Below are 14,434 nucleotides of genomic sequence, written 5' to 3'. Positions count from 1 at the left end.
TAACGCAGGTGTGTGCAGTCAGTCGTTCATTCATTCAGTCAGTCAGTCAGTCAGTCTGTCTGTCTGTCTGTCTGTCTGTCTGCCTTTGCTCTGGTTTTTGCACCTGGGACAGGCAGGCAGGGGAGGTGCCGTGCGCTGCCTGTGGCTCAACAGCCCGGCTCAGGGACAAGGGAGGTGGTTTGTGACAGAGGGTCTGGGTCCCAGGACAGGAGCAGGGTCACCAAACAGGGACCAAGGGGCTTTCACAGGCCAGGCTGACTCAGAACTAGTGTGCTGGCCTGGACCTGTGCCCCAGGTGTGAGCAATGAGCCCCAGCTAATTAGTGTAATTGCAGGCAGGGCTGGGCTCTGCCCTCCCAGCTCAGTGCAGAGACTGAAGGTGCAATGGAGAAGGGTAAGGGAGGGAAAGAAGAGGAGTAAATGGTTCATTTGGGGGCATTTGAGCATCCAGATGAGGAGGGTGAGGAGCTATATTGGGGCAGGATCTTGTTGGGAGGAGTTGGGTGCAGGAATTTACCCCTTGGTGTATTTTCAAAAGGGAAGCCAAGCAGCAAAATCCCAGCCCAGCGTTTGTGCACCATGCAAACCTGCTCTGCTTGCTGCTGGAAGAAAAGTTAGTTGCATTTGCTGTGATGCTTTGAAAATCAGGCTGAGATTTCACTTGGGGTGGGATTTTGTTTCATTTGGGTTTGTCTCCGGTTCCGTTCCTTTATGTTGAATGGGCTGGTGTCCCTGGTCCTGCCTTGCCGGGCTGGGCAGGATCGCTGCGGGCATTGCTGTGCGCTGCAAAGCAATGTACATCGGGAGCAATTCTGAATCACCATATCCATGGAAACTAATGCGCTTCTGCCTTTGACACCAGCATCCGGAGCAATTCCATCCCCGCTCCCTGTGCAGAACAGACCTCGTGCCTTTTGCGTCCATTTATTTTCTGTTGGGTGGACCCGTATATGAGCAAAGTGCCAGGAGCAGAACTGCTGCTCTGGGGCTGTGCTTCTGGGAGTGGGTTATACTGGGTGTTATGGTGACAAGTGTGCGAAGTGTCCTGATGCCTCAGAGCAATCCCTGCGAATGGCAGGAGAGGTTTAGCTTCACCTGGGGACAAAATAGGCCTGTCTGGTCCTTCTTGTCCCGGCCCAAGGAGCAGGCAGGGCTCTCTGATGTGATCCCAGCAGGACAGCTACATTAAGGCCCCGTATTCAAACATCCTCTGTTTTCTCTGTCTCTTTTAAGTGCTTTTTCCCTAATAATTGGTCGGTGCATTCATGTGCATCACGGGTCACAGCACCTCATTGTAAGAGGGTCTCAGTGGGAGTTTTCTTTTGGTTCCACCCCCCCGGCTGTGTAAACCCCCTGCTTGTGCCCAGCTCAGCATCTCTTTGTGCAGGAGACAAAGCTGGGATCTGCGTTTGGGCTGTGATGGGTTTGGGACTCAGTGGTAAAATCTAATTGTCATAAACCAGGGGATGTGATGAGTGAGCCTTTATTGCTCTGCTGTTGTGCTGGGCAGTTTGAATTTGAGATCTGAACTTTGCAGCTAGTGGGTTTTTTGCCTTTTTTCCCTCTTGAACCGGCTGGATTCCATCTCTGGCTGCAATCACCGTAGTACCTCCGGGTGGTGGAAATCCAGCCTGAGCTGTGTGATCCTCAGCTCTGCCATAAGCCCCTGGTAAATCTGCAGGGGTTTTGGAGCTTCCCCACGGCCAGACCTGGCTCCAGGTGAGACCTTGGGGTCCCCAGACAGCGCGACCCCAATAAAATGCCATGGGAACCCATGCAAGGCATTATAAAACAAAGGAGACCGAAAGAAACAGCCAGGAGACCTTGCTGCCGGTGTGCAGCTCCTAAGCTCCCCCTGAAGACTTGTATTACAATCGATAGCAGCTGGAAAGATGCTCAAAGTCTGAAAAGAAGTGACTTCTGTTTAAAAGTGCTTGAGAGATGATGCCTGCCTGAAATCCTCTTTAATGCCCTGATTATCGTTGCTAAAGTTCCAAATGTTGGACCCTTCTCCCAGACACTCCCCTGCAAATTCGCTGTACTGCAAGCTGCTCTCTGAGCACAACTTTGCAACCTCTTTGCCTGGGAAATGCAGGTTATTAATCCGGGGATGCTGAGATGGGCTGTTGCACTGATGGAAGGGAGTTAAGGTCTGGCTGCACATGCTATTATCTCCCCAAAATAAAGCTTCACATGGCAAGCTTTCCTTTGCTTTTGCAGCACAGGACCGCACACTGAGCTCAGCCTAAACCCCGGGACATCGCGACGCTGGCGGCCTCGCAAACCCACCCGCTCTCTTAGTGCCGCGGCAGAACCGCTTTGATGTGGCACCGGTATAAATAACTCTGTACCTGCCTGGGAAATCACTTGGCAGGAGCTGAGGGTGGGGAGAGGCTGCAGCGAGGAAGAACAAGTGCATGGCTTGGGGAAACCATCTGGCTGACGCAGCCCCGGTAAAGGGATGTGTTATATGGGGAAGCCCAAACACCTGCCAGCCCTGTTTGTATCACTGGGTAAAGTCACCGCAGCAACAAGAGCCTTCGTGGTGTGGTGGGGGTCTGTGCACAGCCCCAGGTATCTCCCCCAGCCTTGCTGCACTGGTTGGTGCTTGTGATGGGCACTTGGGGACCTCGGCAAAGCGGTGTTAAGATCCTTTCCCTCCTAGGAGAAGGTTGGAGCATCTCTGCAATGGTGTCGTGTTTATTTTGCTCTATGGAAGGTGTCATCCCTGTGTCTGACCTTCTCGCCTGTCTTTGTTAAAGTGGTTTTTAGCATTTGGTCTCCAAACAGTGCCAAGCTGCTCTCTTTATAAAAACAAGCAAGAACCAGCACAAAACATATATCCCTCTTCCTTGCTCCAGTGTAGGCTCCTTGTTTTATGGCTCTCTGGTGCAGGACTGACAGCTCCACAGGCTGTACAATAAATAATACATGTAATAATTCAGGACCTAAGCTGCTGTAGGGGGCTGGGTTCAGGATTTCTCAACCAGCTCCTGTGCTCCCTGAGTTCTCCAACCATCTCCCCTGTGGTTGGGTTGAACATCCCTCTGGCGAGGTCCTGGACCTACAACTGTGTTGTGGCTCTGGGACCGAGGGTGTTTGTTACAGAGAGGAAAACAGTTTGGGTTCAAGGAAACAGCTTTTGTGTAGCTCAAGAGCTGACTTGGTTTCTGAGTCTGCCAAGTCCTTTTCCTTCTCCACAGCCCCACAGGCACCAGTGTCAGGAAAACACAGAAGGTGTTTAGGAAGAGCCAAACACAGCCTATCACAGCGGTTTTTAATCATGTTTCTCCCCTTCCATCTATGCTTTTTGACTCCTAAAGGACTCTTGAAGGAAGCGCCTCTTGCCTCTTTCTGCTTATCTGCATTTGTAGCTTCTCCGAAAGCCCCTGGTCGATGCTGGGGGGTCCTGCGTGAAGTGTTTTAGATGCCAACGCTGTGAGCTCAGCTGGTGCAAAGGGGACATTTGCAGCAACGTGGTCCCGTTGCTGCCGAGCCCATCCCAAAATCTTCCTGGACATCTGCGGTTCCTCATCCCTGGAAAGCAGGGCTGATGGTGCACAGCAGTGATTTAGGAAGGAGATGGGACAACTACAGTCAGTGCTGTGTTAAGCTAGTCCCCATGTGACGGAACAAACCCCATCCCCGTTCTGAGCAGGATGATGCTCCTCGGGATGTGAGGTGTTCCAGGAGCCCTTGGGGCTTGCAAGGGTTGCTGGAGGTAATTTGGGCTTTGGACATATACAGAGTGTGCAGGGGGAAGCGGTGGCTGAGCAGCTTTATTGCACGTGGGCTCCCAGCTCGGTGGGCCTGATCCTCCATGCACCACATTTAGATGCACCTACAAAATATCTACCTAATGGTGCGGCCGAGTTTTTTACCTTCTAGGGTTTGCCTGTGGTAAATCTGCAGAGAAAATAATAACACAGGCCATTAAATTCTCTGCAGATATATTTTCTGAGTGACAAAAGTCATGTTTGCTCTGTTTGCTGATAATTGGTGGGGCGATGGAGAAGAGCGTTAGCTCTTTGTCTCCTCTCACCGTGTTCCAGGCAGAGTGCGCAGCTGGGCTTGGCATGACCCTCTCATTTTCTCTGTTCTTCAGCCTTGGCCAATTCTAATCTACCCCTGAAAAGTAGTTATTTCTAGAAAGTTTGGGACCTCATGTTAGCAAAGCAAGCAGCTTTCAGGGTTGGTGCTGTTGCTGCTCGGTACCAAACACGCAGCCTTAAGAGGTTCATCTGTGGGTGTAAACCTGCTCCTAAATCTTGTGCGAGAGCCTGTGCTTCAGCTTTGTTCCCTCAGAGCTTGTGGTGGACATGCCTGGGAGAAGTAAGAGCTTTTCTAGGCTAAAGTCTTGGGCTGGGGTTGCTCCCAGCTCTCGGATGCAGAGGCTGCTGCCTCCCATCCTCAAAGCAACTAGTGTTTCCGTAGGGAGATGACAATTTCTTATGAATACTCCCCAGTCCAGCCAGAAAAAATAACACTGAGGCTCGTGCGAGCCTGGGGGAGCTGGGGGTCAGCGTGGGTGAGATGCGAAGGGAGGAGGGAGCTCGGGAGGTTTAAGACCTGGGGCTGGAGCCCAGCTAAGCCCAGCCCAGCCTGCCCCGTCCCACCATCCGTCTTAATGCAAGTAGGGAAGAGCAAATGCCTCCTCATGCTCCAATCTGGGCAAGTTTTTGTCTATGACTTTGCACTGAGCTTCCCCAACATGCTGCAAAACCCCAAGCAGCCTCTGGCACAGAAATATCCCCGTGTGCGCCGTCTCCCACCTGCAAGGATCTGACCTCGCAGGGGGGTGTATGAGGAGGCGATTTGGGACACCACAGCCTTCCTCATCCTCCCTGGAGAGGAAAGTTGAGTCTCTTGGGCTGCTCCAGGCTCTGCCAGCCCGTGCTGGAGATGCTGAAGTAGTTTTGTGCAGCAAAAAACTGTGGGAGCCCCTTCCCACTCCTCCCAGGCACTGCGTTCAAGATGCCCAACCCCATGAGTGGGCGCTCAAAGTGCCCCCAGCCCAAATGCGCCAGCAAAAGCACAACAGTAATAATTAATAACAATAAAAGAGACCTTTCTGCCGACAGCCCTGTTGACCTCAGCCGCTCAGCCACAAGTGACAGAGCCGTAGCCCCCCCCTTTCCTCCCAACTCCACCCCCGGCTCCTCTCCGGCGCAGGCAGAACCTGCATCGCCTGCAAAGCCAAGAAATGCCCAAAGCACCCCCCTGCTCCTGTCTCCCCATCACCCCCAGAGCTGAGCGGGATCCGGCAGGTTTCCCCCAACTGGAGCAAAGCCGAGCGCACCTGAGAGTTGGCTCTGATGGGGAATGGTGCCCCGAAGCCCGGAGCTGCTTTCTTCCCTTCTTGGATGGAGGAAGGAGGGAGAAGGCGCTTACCTTGTGTGGGGCGGATGCGCGTGCAGAATCCAAGGGTCTGGGGGGCCCCGCCGGTGCTGGGTCTCGGCTGCGAGGCAGCGCTTGGCTGGTGCCTGCCCAAGTGTGGATGTGTGTGCCCAAAGCCACTGCAGCATCTCTGCATTAGGATGTGCTCCTCCCTCTCCTCCCTCCTTGCGTGCGCGCTCCCTCGCTCGCTGCCAACCGCCACGCCGGTCCCTGGAGAGGGCATTTTTTTCTTTATTTATTTATTTTTTTTCCCTTTCTGCCTTTACCTCACTTGCCACAGTGCAAGGACCAGTCAGGGAGGCAGAGTGACTTGCAGCATCATGCATAATTCATGCTTTTCCTTGGCCTCTCTGGCTGCTGCTCCCCCCAGTCCCCAGCAGAAACCCCTTGTCTGTGCCCATTGCCGCCGGCTCCCCTGTCCCTGGGGCCAGAGCAGGTGTGGGGCTGGGGGGACTGAGCCCCCAGCTGGGGGCTTGAAGCAAGAAAGGGATTAGCCCCAGCTGTGGGGGGTGTCTTAACAGTGACATCCACCTCTGTGCGTGTTGCTGTGTATTTGCACACCCCTGTGCCTGAATATATCTATTTGTATATATGCACACCGCTGTGCCTAAATGTATATCTGTATATATACAGGCATAACCAGGTTTATATACACACTGGAGAGATTGCTTTATAGCAACGTTTTGGGAAGCTCCATCATGCCGAGCGCAGCGGTTGTAGGTGGTGCCCAAGCTGTGCTGCGGGGGGGGACGGGGTTTCCTTGCAGCAGGGTTGGGGTGTCACCTGGGGGTGGCTCTGGGTCAGCTTTGGGTTTTCGGGTGTGCCTTTGGCTGTTGTGGGGTCTGAGGGGCTGAGCTTGCAAACAGGGTCAGCATCTGCAAACAGTAGCTGTGCCCCCCAAAAAGCTGCACCACCTGCCCAGGGAGTATCTGCAGCCAGGAGATGTTGGTTGTTTGCTGGCTGCTGGAGGGAGGTCTGTGCAGGTGGAGCGATGCTGTGAGGTGTGACAGGGATGCTCCAGGACCTCCTCTGTGACACCCTGCAGGCGTTGAGGTTTGGAGGAAAGAGATGAGGTGCAAAAGGTCCCTGTGGGGGGGTTTTCTGGGGGGCAGATGCTGCCTAGACTGTGCACAGCGAGGTGGGAAGCAGAGGATTCAGAAGGACTCGACCACCCTGCACTCCCCATCCCTCCCAGCTCCAGCCCAGACCTGTTAATGATGTAAGGAGATCAATGGGCGCTGGGGCTGTCCGCAGGTTAATGGGCTGCAATTAGAGAGGAGTAATTAAGGCATTAGTATCTTTATTGATCAGCAAAGCTCCAGATCCGGACTCCTCCAGCAAATGGGCGCAGGCAGCCTGTGATGGAGTGTGTTGCTGGTCCCGGTTTCACTCCCCTTGCCCCACGCTCTGCTGCCATTTCGGGGTGAGACTGGGAGAAACTGGCCACAGACCTCACCTGGAATACAAGGTGCTTTTGCTGGACAGAAAGGAACAACGGGGTTGGATCCTGATCCCCAGCAAAAGAAACCCGAGAGATGGTGAGACCTGTCCCTGGTGGATGGAGGGGACCTGCCCTCTGCCCCCTCTCCTCTGTGTCTCTGCTACCAGCAGCTCTCCAAGGGTCTCTCCGCAGGTGACAATGGCATTGGTGACCTCTCGGGTGTTGGTCCTGGTGCAGACATGTACCAACACCGCAGCGACAGCAGCGGGGTGGGGGGGAGGCAGCTCTGTAAGGGCTCCCGTGGATATTGCCAGTGCTGACAGCGGATGGCTCTTAGCGACAGTAATGGGCAATAGGCTGGAGCTGCCTCTCCAAGGAGGAGGAGGAGGGTAATTGGAGGCAGCCGGTCGGCATCGATCCAGTCCTGCTGCCCCACAGGGCGGGCAGAGGTCGGGGAAGATATGGGTGTCATTATCATGCTGTAAAAAGGGACGAGCGCTAATGCGTGCGTGTCTCCCCTGGTATCGATCGCGAGGATGAGGATGGGTCCGTTGTCACTCGCTTTTGGATGATGAAAACGCCATGTGTCCTGTGGGAATGACGGAAGCGGCTGCCTGCACGGCCCTTGGCGAGGCTGGGACTGTGAGTGGTGGGAAACGGTGGCTCTGAGGTGTTGGGGGTGTCCTTGTGTTCCTACTTAGCTTGAATTTCTGCATCAAGGGCCAAGTGCAATTCCTTCACCCTTTCTTGGGGCAGAGACTGAGGCCACCTCCCTCACCCTGGTCTGTACTGGTGAAGTCTCCTACACTGGGCAAAAAGTGCCTTTTTTGTTTGTTTTTTTTTTTTTTTTTCTTTTCCTCACTGCTGCTGAACTAAGTGGTGGGGAGGGGGTGGATAAACCCCCACTGCAGCACTGGAGTGGGAAGCACTAATACTTTCATCCTATTAGCGATGGCCGCAGCAATTACATCTTCATTAGCCAAATAGGCTCTGCTAGTTTTTTCCCCCCATCCTTCAGCCCCTTCTCGTCAAGTCTTTGCACCGGGGAGACCCTGGTAACAGCACTTCAGAGCCTCAGGGGTGGGAAAGGCTGGGGCTTGGGGGCAGGATTGGGCCTGGGGGGGACATCGCTCATCTGCCAGGGTGTGCTGGGTTAAACCCTGATGCTCCATATGTTTGCTACGCCACGGGGGTTTCTATGTCCAGTTTCTCTTGGTGCCTCCAAAGGGGGTTTGTGCTGCACTGGTCCGGGACAGCATCACCAGTATGTCCAGGCAACTGGGCAACCCTGGGGATGCCACAGAAGGATGAGTTTCTCCTTGTGGTTCACCAGCTGGTTTAGCACAGCAAAGATTTCATCCCCGTGCAGAATATACCGTTCCAGATATTTTCCGGTCCATTTGTATATCACCCCTTTCATGTGACTGTGAGCAGCAGATACATCCTTGTAAAGATGCACCTGGTTAAACTCAGTGCTGTGAGTTAAGAAGTGATCAATGACTGAAGAGAGCAGCATCATTTCAGGCAGAGAAAAGATGTCCATCAACTGTTCAAGTGACAGACCCGTGTCACTCATCTGATACAGGGGGTGTGCTGTGTAGAGTTCAGTCACCTCCTCATCAGGCACTGGTTACCCAGGTCTTGTCTTCCCTTTCCTGCCCTACTTAGGAAATGTGTCTATAATACCTCGCTCCTTTGTGCCTCAGTTTCCCCGCCTGGAAAGTTTCCCATTGCTGCAGTGAGGCAGTTGCTTTGTGAGGAGTGATGTGCTCCTGTCTGGGTCGTCGAGATCAGTTTTTGCTGCTCTTGGAGCAGGTGCCCCAACACCCACGTGTAATTATTTGCCTCCACCAAACTGCCGCCCTGAGCTCACATAGGTTTTGGGAAATTAATGGAAATTAATCGCAGGCTTAGCGTGAGTTTTGAACCATATTTTATTATATGTTTAGTGTTCTCTATACAAAAAAACCCAGTCTTTTCTTTTTACAGTGATTCAAAAAAGAAAAAGAAGATATCTGAGTATTTTGGCCTTCCTTCATCTCTCATGCAGTCAGTTTATAAGTCCTTATATTAAACATTTTCTGTAGTCCATAAATCTTCTTGCTGTAAACTGTTAATCTTACAGCTTCAGCTATACATTTCTCCCTGGAACAAGTGGGTTAACACAAAATTGTTTTTTGCTCTTAAAAAAGGCAAATAAATACATAGAATACTTTAGAACAACCAGGAGGTTTTACAGAGAGGATGGATGGATGGATGGCAATATATTTACAAATTAAAGAAAAACAAACCAGTCCAATACTTTCTTTCTGATGCGAGCAGGAGGTACAAACATTTAGAACTTGGTACCGCGAAGAAAAGAGGCTGTTTGGTGGGTTTGACACGAGGTTTAGACAGTGTGTGACAACCAAAGCCCGATACCCACTCATGAAAGACATGGAGAGACAGGAGCTACTGATGCAGTGGGGTTTGTGTTGGGACCAGAAAAGCATCATTATTCTCATTAATAAAACAGATCTTAGTGCAAGAAATAGAATGTGGTCTTTTTTATTTTTATTTTAAACAAGGTTTGTTTGTTTTTATTGCTTAGCTGAAATCGTTTGCTGCTTGTACACAATTAAGCCTGGTACGATGGATGTTACGTTGGAGGTTGAACTCACGGCTCTGCTGGGACCTGCGCACTGAGGAGAAGAGTTGGGACTCGCCAAGGTGGCTGTGACACGGATGGAGCAAGTGACATGGGTGGAGCAGGTGACATGTGCCGGATAAGGCACAGCTCTGGTGACGGATGATGCTGTGCAGACCCATCCTGTTCATCCTCGTTGCCAGGTCAGTCTTGGGGGTCAGAAGTGACCGTCACACATGGACTTGGGGTCTGTCATGTGCTGTGGGGACATCACAACCTGTTGTCCAGCCAGGTGGGGTTTCTGGGAGCAGAATTGCAGGGCTTGTCCCAAATCTGTTTTTATTTTCCTGCTGATTTTGTGTCTCTTCCTGCAACATTATGCCAGGGAGAATAGAAGCAGCCTCAAGATCATGTAAACACATTGAGTGTCCTCTTGTATCCCCGCGCTGGTGCTCCTGTGATTCCTATCGGCTGTTGTACACAGGCAGGGCTCCACGTGGCAAAAGGCTGTGTGTTGGCGGTGGGGGGGGACAGGCTGTCCCTGGGCTTGGGGACAGCCACACGGTTTGGATCTGTCTCCAGAACGTGGTTGAAGTTTTGGCTCAGGCATTTAAGAAACAGGCTCAAGCTGGGAGTTGGACTGAAACTGCTTTATCTCCAGTTTCTGAGAGCACTTGATTCTGGGTCTGGCTCTTCTTTCTCTCTTTATTTATTAAGTGTTGGTCCCTAACTTAAACCTTCTGCAAAAGAAAACGTCAAAGGTTGCCCTGCTCCAGACTCTGTGGATCCCAGAGAGGGATGGTCACCCCTGTGATGGAGACTGACCCCTTATAGGAGGGGTCCTGCCCTTGGTGGCTGATGTGGGGCCCCCCAAGCATCTCTGCTCATCCTGGGGGTTACGAGGTCACTGACCTGTCCCCTCTGCAGAGGGACAGCTGGGGATGGAGAAGCAAAGCAACTCCCCTGGGGTGACACTGGGGATGGGAGGTGTGGGGGTCACCCTGGCAGAGCTGCGGTGGTTCTGGTGATCGGAACAAGTGATGGATTTGTTCCCCATGACACGGTAACTGCACGTGCAAACAGCAACTGAATCTTTATTAAAGGGAGTAAAAAAAATGTTAAGCTTGGGATGAGTTTTGAACTTAGTGAGAATTTTCTTCAGGCTCCAAACCATACCTTATAATTTTGGGGTAATTTATAAACCAAGCTTATATTCAAGGCTACAAGTAACTTACACCGAGCCATTTGCAGACAACTCGTTCCTTTTCCAGTTACTTAAAGTAATGTGGCTGTAGGATCTGAATGCTTTTATGAGGCTTTTTGGGGCAATGACAGGACTGGCTGGGCTGAGTCACTCTGTGGGGGACACACAGCAAAGCTACAGGGGGAAATACTTCTCCATTTCCAAATGGATGCTCAGGGTTTTGCTCAGGATTAACGACAGGACAGAAATACAGGTTTTAATAGAAATGGCACATGATACAGATACATGATACACACCGCCCTGCTTCCAGTAAGGCCTGAACAACTTTCTGGAGGTTCGGAGGTGGCGTGTGGTGGCCAAGGGTCTTGTGGTCCCTGGTAGCGGTTGGTCCCCAAAGCAGCGAGGATCTGGTGCACTGGGTGTGGATGAAGATGCTCAGCTCCGGTGGCAGAGCCTTTTCTGCAGCGGAGGCTTTAGTTTCTTTCTCTCATTTCCACCGGTGCTTGGGCAAGAAGTTGCACTAAATCAGTGTTGCAAGACCAGCCGTAGGCTTGGGGAGTGGTTGTCCCCGTGACCTGCGTTACATTTGGCCTCGTGTGTTTGGTTAAAGACTGAACGCATGTCTGGGAACAGGCTGGGAGATGTTCTCCTTGAACCGGATCCGTGGTGAGTGGCAGCAGCAGAAATAGGCTGTCGCATGAATGCGTTTACACTGATGGTAGTGGAGCGAGATGTACGGCCCCTGCCTGGTGCCATGACACAGATGGAGGGCCCTGGCACATGGTTCCTGGTGGTGGCGATGGACATCCCAGCACTGCCCCGGGGTAGCAGGAGCTTCCCTGGCTCTAGGAAGGGGCTCTACCAGTTAACACCAGTCTAAACCCTCCATGGCTCATATGGTGCATGCGTAACAACTCCTTTGCTGCTTGGTTTGCATCTAGCTCTCTCCCATTTCCTCTGTGATCCAGCAGCAGGTTCTCTGTGGGTGCTGACCGGGTCCAGGCTCTTCCCGAAGCGCAGGATAGTTGTGCCGTTAGCAGCTTAAAGAGTGTGGCAAAGTCCATCTCAACAATCCGTATTAGTAGAAGTATTCTTGTTAGCAATATGTCTCCATAGCAAACCAGCTTGAAAGCTAAAAGAATAATTGCATTAATCCTATTGCATTTAATCCATTACGCTGAACAAAAACATCCTCCTTTGGAAAAATCCATCCAAACGTCGTTCGCCGTCGGTGAAACAATCTGCAGAAATCCGATCTCTCTCAGCAAAGGTACCTTTGGTTTCAAAAGTGCAGGAAGTGGGAGAATACACATGGCGTTGGCCACTAAGTACGGTCTAGTATAAAGTTCTACCTTCTACAATGACCCATGCTGGGAGAGCCGCCCGGGCATCCTACTCCTACGGCTCTGGTGGATCCAAGACCGTTGCGTTAGGGGTGCGTAAGCGGTGGGGGAGTAGTATCAGTTTATTAACCTTCATGGGAAGTCCGAAGCTGTGTAAGGCATGTGAAGGAGCGCTCCTACCCGAGACGCCTGGTTACAGTGTGTTAACGGGTTAACTGAAATAGCGCATCATCTTGATATGTAGATAAGACAGCGGAAGGGAGTCCCACAGTGCGGGCGCTTGCTCGGGCTGATTGATGGAGGGGGGAAAGGCCACTGTCAGAAATGAGGAGGAGAATTTAGTGGGAAATACTGTTGATCTGGCTCATCCCTGGTGCCTGGGACCTCAATCTCCCGAGGAATTTGCGTCCCTGAAGCGTTCAAGCTGCTGCTGGGGAGCTGCAGCGCAGGGCGGTCGTGGGGGATCCTCCACCCGATCCCAGCGGGTGCTTCTCGTCCTGACCAGGTGCTTTGGATTTTTAAAAATCAATGATTTCTAGTCCCCTCACCCTGTGGTACTACTACTGGTCCTGTTTCAACTCCCTTTTTGCTACATAAGATTTATGGAGTTGTGTTTAAAAGAAAGCAGGCGTGGTCTGGGGGTGGGCAGTTTCCCCCTAAATTCTTACAAAGCCAAGACTAAACCCAACTGGTTTGCCTGCAGTTACCCAGAAAAGCAATGCTCTTATCCTGGGCTTGGAGGGTGAGCAGCACCTGACTGTCCTTCCCTGAACCTCATGAGCTCTTCTGTCCCCTGAGGATGCTCCGGAGCCCTGCGGGGGTGCAGGTGATCCAACATGGGCTTTGCAGGGGACGGACCATGGAGCCTCAGCGCTGATGGGAGTTAGGGTGCCGAGGGAAGCAAAGGGACCTACTCTTCCCCACGTGGGTGATGCTTGATCCGTCAGGAAGGAGCTTGCGGTGTTGAGTGGTTTGGGAGAGGCTGCGGGCGATACTGCCATGAGGATGGGTGTCTCAGTAATACAATGTCATCATCCGAAGATCCACCACTTTCCTCTTTTCGTGCGTTTATGTTGCTCTTGCTACTCTGCCCAAGCCCCACTCACCCCTCTTCCCTTCCTCCCTCCTCCTGTTCTCTGGAGCCTTCCTGGAAAGATTAAAGAGAAGCATTTTTTAACTCCCTCCCAAAAGAACAAAAAGGGCCTCGGGGAGCCTGGGCAGCTGAGCCCGTGGTGGCCCTGCCGGGCTGGCGCTGGGTGCCGGGCCAGCCCCAAACTGGGATGCAGCTGGAGCATCCCCCTCCTCCTCCAGCCCCTCCAGCCCTCAGCTACAACCCATCCGCGTCCCGGGACTCCTCACCGTTCGCTTGTTTGCTAACGATAAAATGGCATCGGCAGCTACCTGGTCTGCCTGTTTGCTTGGATTTTTTTTTATTATGTTTTTTTTATTTTTTTTTTTCTTTTTTGTGTCCTTGTTGGTTGGTTTCATTCACACGTTTCTGTTGGGGGTAGCGGCAGCAGCGGCTGTTGTTTGACCCCCATCCGCTACAAACGCCTCCAGCTGTTTGTGGTTTCAGTGCATCGCGCTATGCCAAGGAGTAGATCGCGTTGACTGGGGAGGTGGCTTCCGAGCTCTCGTTGCCTTCCGTCTCCTCTTTGTCCTTCTTCACTGTGTACTGGCCGATAAAGGAGCCGTCCTCGTTAAACTGCCCTTCTCCCCCCTCTCCATAGTCCACCAAGCTATCGTCGCTCTCCTGCTGCTTTATCGTGCCGTCCAAGGACGTCTGGCTGTTTGGCAGCGGCTTGTTGTCTTCATCGCTGGGTAGCAGAAGACAGACAGACACAGTTAAGGGTTGAGAAATGGGGCTTACAAACTTCACCCGAGGTTTGGATATTCAACAAATCCAGGGTGCAAATCTACCAAGCAGAGACCCCAAATGCAGGGTGCTTGGAGTGCAGACAGAGAGCTGTGGGGTGTCTGATATGATGAGAAGGGGGGCAGGACCCACAGCTGCCCCTACGATCGCTGCTGGGGTTGGTATTTCTGCAAGTCCAACCTTCAGGCTTTTTCTTTTAGGAAAATCAATTATCTTTTTTGGAACCTATTTACATACTATGCTTAGATCAGTCCAACTGGATGTACGTTATAAATATCCTTTCCTTGTCATTGCTCGTATTCTTTCTTGTAGCATTTTAGCCAACCTTGGACTAACATCATATAGTGAGGTTTGCTTCCAGATCTCCTTGCAAAAACACACTCGGGTGTTTTGGTAGCTACACGCAATGAGGAGCGCTCTCAAAGCCCTGCGAGGGGGCATGTAGAGGATGCCACGTTCTGTGCAGCTTCCAAACTTCATGGCAATTTACCTTTCCAAGCTTATTTCTGAGTATCTAAGCTTGTTTGCTCATTTCTTTATCCTTTTTT

At 52.0% G+C, this 14,434-nt stretch overlaps 2 protein-coding genes across 44 annotated transcripts in view; both read right to left on the bottom strand.

Moving 5' to 3' along the window:
• CNTN2 (contactin 2) overlaps positions 1–5,533 on the bottom strand; it is a 30,059-nt gene extending 24,526 nt beyond the window's left edge. The window contains exon 1 of the mRNA XM_005505304.3: positions 5,391–5,533. The gene's annotated coding sequence lies outside the window, so the exon portion shown is untranslated. The remainder of the gene's footprint in view (positions 1–5,390) is intronic.
• Positions 5,534–10,897: 5,364 nt separating this feature from the next.
• Positions 10,898–14,434, bottom strand: part of NFASC (neurofascin) — an 87,296-nt gene continuing 83,759 nt past the window's right edge. For 42 of the 43 annotated variants that reach the window (XM_065038286.1, XM_065038304.1, XM_065038310.1 and 39 more), the window contains one exon: positions 10,898–13,827. In XM_065038286.1, coding sequence (XP_064894358.1) covers positions 13,596–13,827 — 232 coding nt within the window. In that variant the 3' untranslated portion in view covers positions 10,898–13,595. The remainder of the gene's footprint in view (positions 13,828–14,434) is intronic. The other variant, XR_010467516.1, reaches the window with a different exon arrangement.

Source organism: Columba livia, chromosome 22 (genome assembly GCF_036013475.1).
Source record: "Columba livia isolate bColLiv1 breed racing homer chromosome 22, bColLiv1.pat.W.v2, whole genome shotgun sequence".
Classification (NCBI taxonomy): domain Eukaryota; kingdom Metazoa; phylum Chordata; class Aves; order Columbiformes; family Columbidae; genus Columba; species Columba livia.
The sequence above is the reverse complement of the archived record's forward strand: the minus strand, read 5'-3'. Positions and strand labels throughout refer to the sequence as shown.